Source organism: Mus caroli, unplaced genomic scaffold (assembly GCF_978045245.1).
Source record: "Mus caroli unplaced genomic scaffold, Mus_caroli_1 scaffold_6, whole genome shotgun sequence".
Taxonomy (NCBI): domain Eukaryota; kingdom Metazoa; phylum Chordata; class Mammalia; order Rodentia; family Muridae; genus Mus; species Mus caroli.
The window spans coordinates 68,562,501-68,573,478 of record NW_028227261.1 but is presented as its reverse complement, the minus strand read 5'-3'; the positions used below and the strand labels follow the sequence as shown (position 1 = coordinate 68,573,478).

Here is a 10,978-nt window from a genome sequence, read left to right as displayed (position 1 = left end):
CTAGTGTGGGTTTTGGTAATGCAGCTGCCTTTTGAGTCATTTCTGCTCCTGTAAGTGGGTTATTTACACCCATACTCCCATAACTAACCTCAATAAAACTCATTGGTTCATCAATTTGGACTTTGGTGGCATCCAAACTTTGGTCTGTCCTGGGCTCCCTCTCCTGGGTGAGTAGAAATTCATGTTGCATCTCTACATGAAAAAGTTTTGTCACACAATAGGCCCTAAAGACAAGACTGGCTGAGCCGTGTGTTATTCATGTGTACAAATCACTATGCTTCCTGGATCCTGGGAGCTTGGTGAGTTCAGAGTTCTTATCAGCCTGGATGAGTCTGACATGGAGAGAACTGGACTGTCTCTGGACTGTGGTTTCTGACTAGGCTAGGCCTTTAGATTTGTAAGCTGCCTTGGATGTTCTGGATGAAACTGGTGGGAATGATCAGTGGTATCCCTGGATGTGATTGACAGTGTCTGAGGTGTTCAGGATTGTTACAGTACAAGACAAACACAGTTGGGATCCCTGGAGTCACCCACCTTAGAAGGTGTTGTGATGTCCCAATGAAGATGGTTTCAGAGTCATAGAGAGATTATGTAATTGATTTATCATATGAGGTAGGAGGGGAGAATTAACATGTCGTTCTCGCTGAGTCTGCAGTGAGCTAGGTGAACTCACTAAATCTTTCCAACAATCCCTAGAGCAGCAGTGTAATGATGTCACTGTGTAGACTTGGATCTGAGGATTTAGAGTCATTGAGAAGGTGACACATAATTACACAGAAATAGGCGCAGGGACCCAGTGTTAAAGACTTCTAGACACTGACCACAGCATACTTTTTAATATGACTTCTACATGTTGGTTATTGCCAATGACAACCAATTGCCACTATAAATAAATGCTAAGGGAATACTGAAATGATTTGTAAGCTATTAATAAGTATTTCTTCCTATACAAATGTTCCATCCAGCTGCTGAGGTGTGGAAGCACAGCTGGGGAGGTGAAATGTGGGGATTGCACCTGACCCTGCTTATCTTGTGCCACTGCTGTAGGGTGCTGGGCTTTAGGGAAGACAATGCTTAGAAGGTGAGAAAACAGTCTAAGATGCAGGAGGCTGAAGCTGGGGTTCCCTGACTCCCAGGCATCCAGTCACCGCTGGAAAACCACACAGAGGAGTCAGAAACAAAGAGTCAGGGGTCCATGGGCCAGCAATGAGACTGTGACTGGGGCTCCCAAACTCCTGGGCATCCAAGTGCAGCTGGGTTGTGAGGAGTTGGTGGGGCTGGGGTGTGCGTGAAGACTATGATGAGCCTGGGTTAGGGGGAATGGGAACTCCGGCTTAGTTCATTGGTGATTGTCCTTGGCTTGGCTGTAGTTGTCTGTGGGTACACAGAGGGGCCTTCTGTGAGAGGCATAGACAGCACAGCCCAGTGGCCAAAGGCCTTCTCCATGCTCCCCATCGTGGTTCTTGATGAAAGAGACAGTCCTTGGTTCTAAACTGTTTATTGGTTGTTCATTGTGGAAAATGGCTGCATACCACCTTCTCAGGGTAAATCAGAGATTAAATGCCTTTTGTAGAAAGGAATGTCCAGGAAGGGAAGCTTATTGGCTAAACCCTCAGGGCCTCTAGATAACTCATTAGCATGGAGAACTCTGTTCTGGGCTATGTGATTGTTTTGGGGAGTGAGGCTCTGTGTTCCAGGCCAGGAATCTAGTAGGGAGCATGGAGATGCCTATTGTCTCAGGTAGTGTCAGGGTCTTGGACCTACACCACCTTACTATGTTTACTGGTATGGTCCATTGTCCCACATACAAATAACTAAAATGCTAGTAAAAATTACCTATTGGGTCACCCTGTTGTTCACCAAGTTGAATAAGTATTCTCTTCCTCCTCCTAGTCTCTCCCTATGTGTGTGTGTGTGTGTGTGTGTGGGGTGTATGTGTGATATGTTTGTGTGTGTCAGTGAAGGCATCCATATGTATTGGCGTGCAGGTGGGGGTCAGAAGACAACCTTGGATGGTACTCATCTTCCACACTATTTGAGAAAAGAACATCCCCTGTTCATTTCTGTATAAAGCCTGGCTACCTGGCTGAGACCTGGAGATTGTGCTGTCGCTGCCGACCTTCTTGTAGATGTTAACAGATGTGTTACAGATGTGTCTGCTACTATGCCCAGGTCTTACATGTATGCGGTCTGGGTGTCTGACCTCAGGGTGTCATGTTTGCACATCAAATGCTTTACTTACTAAGTTAGCTCTCCATCCTTCCTGCTTCCTTTCTCTGATGTTGAGAACAACAGCCAGGCACTGGGCATACAGGTAAGTACCCTAAGGCTGAGCTAAAGCCCCAGCTACCAAGAAATAGTGAAAGCTATCTTCTTTTGAAAAGCTCAGCATTACTAAGAGACTAGTTTGCTTACTTAGGAGTAAGGAGAAGGAAGGATGGCTCTGGCACTTGGAAGGAATTTGAGAAATGACTGAACTATTAGACACGCCCAGTATGCGTTTTGAGTGTTTTCTGTCTAGAAAAGAGTTTGTGTCCCAAAGAGATTAAAACCACTATCAGTCCTAGGGAGCAAAGCTGGGGAGAGAAACAAGATGATTAACATCATAGCAGACAAGCTTCAGTAGTTGCAAGTCCTGAGGTCTCAGGAGAATCACAGGGGAACTTTAGGTAAGGTCTGTAGACTAATTCATCTTGACCCTCTGTGAACTCAGGAAGATGAACGCATGAGCAGGCAGACACAGTGCTGGGGAGGAGCTGAGAGTTTTACATCTTGATCTGCAAGGCAGCAAAGGACACTGTCACTCAAGCAGAGCAACAGCTACAGAATGGGAAAAGATCTTTACCAATTCTACATCTGATAGAAGTTTAATAACTAAAATATATAAAGAACCCCCCCCCCCCCAAAACCTGGCATCAAGAAAACAGATAACCCAATTTAAAATAAAACAGAACTGAGCAGAGTTCTCAAAAGATAAAACACAAATGGCTGAGAAACACGTAAGAACTGTCCAATAGTCTTAGCCATCACTGAAATGCAAATTACTTCAAGATTCCATCCTACTTCAGAATGGCCAGGATTAGTAAATCATGTGATATCACATGATGGTTAGGATTCAGAGAAAAGAGGAAGGGATTTCCAAGGAGGGAGAAATAGAATCTAGTGTTACAAAGAGATACATGAGAAGCTGGAATAGGAGAGTTAAGCACTGGGGTACGGGAGGGTACGGTAAAGGGGAATGTATGGGAAGGGACAACTACCACCTTTTGGAAAGCTCTATGGAAACACTACTGTAGAACTTTCCTAAAACATATACTTAAGTAAAAGGAATTGAAGTGGAGTCACCATATAAGAGGGGAGACAATGCCCCAATTAAACGACATATGCCACCAAGTAAAGTTCTCAGTGCGAGGAACAGGCTATGTCTTATTGAGTCATTGACCAAAGGTGTCCCAGAGACTCCCCAGACATCACAGATTATTGCCAAGGCTATTGGTTACCCTCTACAATCTGATGATAAGGCCCTATAGATAAGACATCACTTACTTTTGTCACTGAACATGGAACAATTGAGTTGGTGCTCAATTAGAGGATTTACCCCTGCCCCAGCTGACTAGCACTCATGGTGCTGGAAGGTACTTTGAATGTTACTAGAGAAGGAAAGTAACCATCAATATCACCCAGCTATCATGCATAACCATCAATATCACAAACCTGCAACAACAATCTGCCTGCAAGATGTACTGGTGTAATAGTGGCACACATGTTATGAGAGTAACCAGCTACTTTTTGATTGGATTTAAAGCCCACTTCATGAGATGGAACCCAGACCTGACACAGATAAGGTAAGCAAGTGTGGAGGGCATTAGAGGGCATGAGGTCCTTGTGTTCCCAGCAAAGCATCAGGGAAGCCAGGAATGTTAAACACACAGGTTTAGCATTCAAAGGAAGAGATGTATAACCTGTGTCCTATCTAGAAGGCTGGGAATGGCTATGACTAATAACTTGGTGATCTCTGTGCTATTTGTATGGCCAGGCAACACCCGGGACCCCAAGACCTTTATGTCAATCTCAGTCATCCTTCCTAGATCCTTATCTTGAGCATTAATTTATAAAATATATCCTTATGGAAAAGTTACATGTACTTTACAAATGGAACTGAATGTAGTTTATAGACTGGTGACCTTTATAGCTATTTGTATGACTTGAGACCACATCAGATCCTTCCCCAGACCCTTAAAATATCACTTGTAGTCAAACTGTAGAACTTGCCGTTCTAAAAGAGGTCACATGTACTTTACAAAAAGTTTCAATGTAGTCATGCCTTAAGCTTTATTGTGTACACTGGATTGAATAAATTACCACCAGAAAACTTTTTTTTTTCCCCAAACTATGCTGTACTTAAATATGCCTAAAACAAAATGCTCATGTCTTGAAGTTTGAACTAACTCTGGCTACTGAGCAGTGTTGAATCGAACTTCCTTCTTGACTCACAAGGATCAACACTCTGTTGACTGTGGTATTTGCAAAGAACATCCCCCACCCTAATCCTCAGCCAAGAATCTGAGACTAGATTGGTCATGGGCCTACAGAGAAATCTACTATTTTTCTGCTAATAGAACATGGATATCAAAAACCCCTAATGACACATACTGCTAAAACCATAGAGCAAGAGCATTGCTCAACCCTCATCAGAGAGGCTCCTTCTTACAGTAGATGACAATTAACCCAGAGATCCATAACTGGATAATGTGCAGAGAGTGAGAGACTCTGGATCACTCATCCCTAAGGTTATATCTTTGTCAAACTCCTCCCGTGGAGGCTCAGGGACCTATGCAGAGGAGGAGGTGAAAGGATTATAAGAGCTAGAGGTGATGTTGAATGACTCAGGAAGCAGCATCTGCCAGACACAAGCGGGCTGATATACATATGAACTCACAGAGCCTATGGAATCATGTATAAGACTGCACAGGTTCAATCCAGACAGGGTCCCAGCACTGAGAGTGGGAAGTGGACATGGGTTCCCACCCCTAACCAAGACACCATTTTCAGTTGATACCTGATGGCAAAAGAAAGAAAGTTTTCTACAATGGAGTGCCACTGGGTATATCAGTCACATTCCAGGGCAGCCCCTATGCCCAGGAATAGTTGATCAATACAAAATAGACTTTGTGTATATGTGTGTGTGTGTGTGCTTTTGTTTTGTTTTGGTTTCTTTGTCTTATTTGTTTTCTGTTTGTTTTGATTATCACTTTTTACTTGGGTCGGGGAGAGAGGGCATACATGAAGTTGGGTGATCAGAGACTTGTGAAGATCCTGGAGAAGTTGGGGGAGGTAGAAGAGTATGATTAACATATATTGTATAAAATTTAATAGCTAAAAGGATGTAATTTTAAATATAAAGGCAGCTTTATTTGGAATTAAAATCACATGCACCCTCAGACAGTTAAATTATTATTAGAAGGACCTAATATTCCTACCTCAATGTCTCCAAAGGCTTGGACTCCATTTGTCAGGAGAGACATACTTTTTAAGAGGTGATACACAGAGAAGAATAGCTAAGAAATCCCTTGGGGCCCCTTCCCACAAAGGCTCTGGAGCATATTTTATGATCTAGATCTGTGTGGGCATTTGGACACATGCTATATGTGAGACAATCAGAACTGACAAATTAAGAGACTGGAAAAGTTGCATAGTCTCAAGAACAGAATAATAATGGTAGCCGCCATCATCATCAAATCATTATTCTGCGCACAGCACAGCCATACGCATTTAATTCAAACATCCTGGAAACAAAGAAAAATTCATATTCCCAGACGGTAGCAGAAAGCAGTGTGCCCAGGTAACTTAACTCCAAAGCTGGTGCTCTTTCGTGCATCACTGAACTATTATATCTTTAAACCAGGCTCCATGAACAAATACATTAGGAGGACAGAGTTTTGTGTTTCTGTATGAAAGACTTTCTATTAGCCAGAGATATCCAGAATCTTCCATAGGAGATGAAGAGGGCATGTCCAGCAATGGCCAGAGCTATTTGTGAAGCATCCAGTAGATGTTAAACTCCTAGTGGGCAAATGGAGAAAATTATTCTAGACTTTTCCAACTGAAGATTTGGGAGAATATTTTATAAACTCAGAAAGCTCAGCATTCAGCACTTTCTTTCTGACCTGTATCTTACCGTGTACCAGCGAATATATTCATTTCTCTATGTGACATGTCACTCTGAATACAGTAGCAAAGGGAGAAATGCCCAGGTAGCTACTTTCTTCTCTTCTACAAGTTCTGCATGTCATGACATAGCCGATGCGAAATCAGTTGTTTGAGGCTCAGGGATGATTGTGGGAGATGGGGCAGAAAAGAGTGTAAGAAGTGGTGAAAACCTTATTCTCTGAAAATAACAGGGCAGCCGAATGTAATCATCCACAGCTGTTGTCACAAAATGGGCACAGCCTGAGCAAGCCTGTGCCAGAGCGAACTTCATCATGGACAGGGGAGGCAGGCACAGGACACCACTCGGCAGATGTGGCTCTATTGGCAATTGTTATCTGCTTGGAGAGGGAGAGGCAGTAGTAGACCATGATCCAGGGGAAGACCACACACCCATGAATATTTGGGCAGGATAAATGTGTTTTGTAGGATTAAAAAAAAAAAAGTACACAAAGTTCTATGGATAATGAAGGGGGCTGGGTAAGGAAAGAGGTGGGGGAAAAGTGTGACTATGATCAAAATATGTTATATGAAACTCACAAAGAAGTAATAATTGCTGCAATAGAAATTCAAAAGTGAATTACATCTTTCGGGGATGTAAGGACTATGTTTAGGGTCAGGAGGTCTTATTAATCAAGTTTATCAACAAGTACAACATCTTATATATAGTTTATACAGGGAAAAGTTGGACAGAGTCAGCAGAAAGCTACCATGCAATGGGGCCAAGTGAGCATAAGCTAATCAAACAATGTTGCACAAAGGGAATACAAGATATCTCAGAGGCCCTGGGGGCTGACATCTCCAGTCTCTTCATGGGGAAAACTAAACGTTAACTCCTTTGATACCCTGGCTCCAGCCCCAGATGAGATCTTTCCAAGTCTATCCCTGGGCTAAGGCACAAAAACCAGTGTTCCCTTTGTCCATTCATCAAGGCGTCTGAGAAAGCTTTGAGATAGCCTTGCTCCCAACCAACAATAGGCTTTCATGAACAAAGAACTGTGATATACTTTTATAAATCTTGCTGGGAGAGTTAGCCCACACCTTCCTCTACTCTCAGTTTTATGTCCTCTCCAAATGAGTTGATATAAATGAGAATGCCATTTTATTTGAATGCTAAGAACTGCAAAGATCCACCTTGAGCCTTGAAGTTAGAGAAGCTGGAAGCTGCCTTCTAGTTGGTACCACTCTCCCTCTAGGGATGGCAGCAGCCACTTCTCTTGTTGTCGTGACCATACATTTGACAAGAGGCAGTTTAAGGGAGAAAGGGTTTGAGGGTAAAGTCTGGAAAAAAAGAAATAAAAAGGAAAGGAAAGGACATGATTCTCCTAGATATAGTGGAGGAGAAAGTTTATCTACAATAAACTTCTCTTTGAGAATAGGATAAATCTTGTTCTCAGAGGATTTACCCAGCTCCCGAGGCTAACTCCAAAGGGATCAAGACATATTCAGGGATTAAGGGAAAGTATGTAGAATATTTACTGAATTTTGTGATTTAGATCTGTTGGGAATGAATTCTGGAGATTTGAAAAGAGCTTAGGTATTTGTTCACTATCTTTTGACTCCTTGGTTCCCTTCACGGGCCTTTGACAGTCACATAACACGAGTTAGGACAGTCTTGAGAAATTGACTTTGGAATCAGTTTTACTAATGAGGCATGTTTAAATCTCAACTTTGTTTTTTTTTTTTAAAGATGTATGTATGTATGTATGTATGTATTTAATATATATGAGTACAGTGTTGCTGTCTTCAGCCACACCAGAAGAAGTCATCAGATCCCATTACAGATGGTTGTGAGCCACCACGTGGGTGCTAGGAATTGAATCAGGACCCCCTGGAAGTGCTCTTATCCACTGAGCCATCTCTCTAGGTCTGCCCCCAAATCTGATTTTTTTTTTAAAAAAAAAGTTCACTATTTTAATACTGAGGACATTTTGTACACAGTGTTGAGACACAGAATTTGTAGAAATTATTAGCATAAAAATAAAATTGACAGTTGCTAAAATAACTATGATGAAATATAGAGCCATAAAAATTATATGGAAGGGTTTTCTTTGTGTGTGTGTGCACACACATGTGTGCATGTGTATTTGCATGTGTGTGCCCATGTGTGTGTGTTGTTGGAATTTAGCCCTGTAGGATATAACTGGGTTTTGTAGAAATGTGGATTTCAAGTAGCTTAAACTTGATAAAAACATTGGTGTAGACACAAGCTGCTCACTTAGGTACAGGCTGAGTTCGCTCCTACTTTATTCTTTGTGTTTTTATTTTTCCCATTTTAAAATTTCCTAAGGGGAAAAAACCTCCCCCTCATGAAAATGTCAATAAAATAAGAACAATGAGAAGCAGTCTAACTGTATCCCATAAGGAATCGATGAAAGACCCCACAGATTTATGATTACCCTGAAGTCAACATTGCAGAAAGTAGCTTGCCATTTTTTTTTTAAATACAAAGATAGACATAGAGCTTTTAAACATCATTGTGTTGAACACAGAATAAAAGTACCTCATTTCTAAGATGTGGGATTCAGGTTGGGAGGCAAGGAGATGAAAGAAATGTAGGAATCAAGTTTTCCTTTTTTTTTCTTTTAAGATTTATTTATTTATTATATATAAGCACACTGTAGCTGTCTTGAGACACACCAGAAGAGGGCATCAAATCTCATTATAGATAGTTGTGAGCCACCATGTGGTTGCTGGGATTTGAACTCAGGACCTCTGGAAGAGCAGTCAGTGCTCTTAACCACTGAGCCATCTCTCCAGCCCCTCAAAATTTCCTTAAATGGGGTTATGCTTATTAGCTGTGTTGAAAATAAAAGGTTTTCATTCTTGCTCCAATGGGGAATTCAGCTACCAGGACATTAAAGATCTCACCTTGGAGGATGCCTCTGAGGATGTTTTGTCTCTCCATTTTAAGCTTGTAGAAATCTTCAGAGAGAATCAAGGATCTGTCCAGGGAGAAACCCAGAGACTCAGCAAAGTTTTCAACCAAGATTGTCTGATATTGGTTACAAGGGAGGAATCATCTCAAAGCTTAAGTTTCTGTATTTCCTGTTCACACAGAGACCATTAGAGAAAATAATGCCAAGCAGGTTTTCCTGCTTGATTTTTGTTGTTCTTTTGAGATAGGTTTTTACTCTGTAGCCCAGGCTGGCCTGGTATTCAGTATGTAGCCCAGGCTAGCTTTGAACTCATGGCAATGTTCCCACCTTATGCCTCTTAATTGATGGGCTTACAGGCCTAAACCACTACACTCAGATACCTGCTTGAATATGTAAGTTTTCTAATTTTAGAAGGATATGGAGTTGTGCATGTATGTATGGGAGTTGGTTCTCAGTTATACAACATCCAAAGAGGCTACCAGGCAAGGACTGGCTGAAGTGCAGACATCTTGAGGTAGTGGACTGAATTATATCAAACAGAACAGTAGTGGTTCTCAACTGGGGCAATTTGTTTCTACCTTCCTGATATTTTTAGGAGAAATTCGGCAATGTCTGAGCATTTTTTAAAAAATGAAACTGGTATTTATAGGGCAAAGCATCCTATAATGCACAGGATGGCACTTACCAGGCCATTTTCCAGTTTCAAATGTCAGTAGTGCTAATGCTGAAAATTATGAGATAGAGGTGTTGGAAAGAGAAGGTTATAAGGCTCAGTTTATGTTTGGTAATGTGGCATTGATATGGATATGTGGCATAAGTCAGATAAAACATGGTTGATACTGGACATGGGGGAAGAGGGCTATGACTCGGCACAAAATGTCTGACACTGAATGTTTAGGCAACCCCAAGAACACAGTGATGTAATCTGTAGTATAACTATTTTTTTGACACTTTTGTAAGATTCTATAGAAATGTGGGTTTGAGGACAGGTCCCTGGTCCCCTAGCCTCTGCCTTTGCCAGCCTGCTTATATACAACTGTCTGTAGGCTTGTAGAATAGTGCAGACACAAAGTTGTTAGTAGCAAGTTTGGAACTGTGGTCAGAATAAAAAGGTAGGAAAAGAATAAAGAATCCTATGAAGCCAGGTGGCGTGGTGCACACCTTTAATCCCAGTACTGGGGAGGCAGAGGCAGGCGGATTTCTGAGTTCAAGGCCAGTCTGGTCTACAAAGTGAGTTCCAGGACAGCCAGGGCTATACAGAGAAACCCTGTCTCGAAAAAAACCAACCTCCCCCACCCCCCCCAAACCCCAAAAACAATAACAACAACAACAACAACAAAAGACTAAAAAGAATCCTATGAAACAATATAATCCTATGTGATATATATATATATATATATATATATATATATATATATACATGTGCATGTATGTATGTGTGTGTGTATATATACACACACACATACATACATGCACATGTATGTGCATCACCTTGTGGTTTAGAAATCAGTTTTATAATCACATATATCTATCTACCTACCTATCTATTTATTATCTATCTATCTATCTATCTATCTATCTATCTATCTATCTATCTATCTATCTATCATATATCTACCGTTAATCATCTATCAATAATCTATCTATATCTATCTATCATCTACTATCATTTATTTACTATCAATCATCTATCATCTATCTATTTATCATCTATCTTCTATCTATCTATCTATCTATCTATCTATCTATCTATCTATCTATCTATCATCTATCTATCTATCTATCATCTATCTATCTATCTATCTATCTATCTATCTATCTATCTATCTACCTATTATCTATCTATCTACTATCTGTCTATCTACCTATTATCTATCTATCTATCTATCTAT

The 10,978-nt window shown here is 41.0% G+C and overlaps 1 protein-coding gene across 1 annotated transcript in view; it reads right to left on the bottom strand.

Annotated features, from left to right (window-relative positions):
• Positions 1-5,840: 5,840 nt before the first annotated feature.
• The window catches only part of Slc24a2 (solute carrier family 24 member 2), a 245,733-nt gene continuing 240,595 nt past the window's right edge, over positions 5,841-10,978 (bottom strand). The window contains exons 12-13 of the mRNA XM_085839192.1: positions 9,079-9,152; positions 5,841-6,063 (exon numbers count right to left, since the gene is read on the bottom strand). Coding sequence (XP_085695318.1) covers positions 6,056-6,063; positions 9,079-9,152 — 82 coding nt within the window. The 3' untranslated portion in view covers positions 5,841-6,055. The remainder of the gene's footprint in view (positions 6,064-9,078; positions 9,153-10,978) is intronic.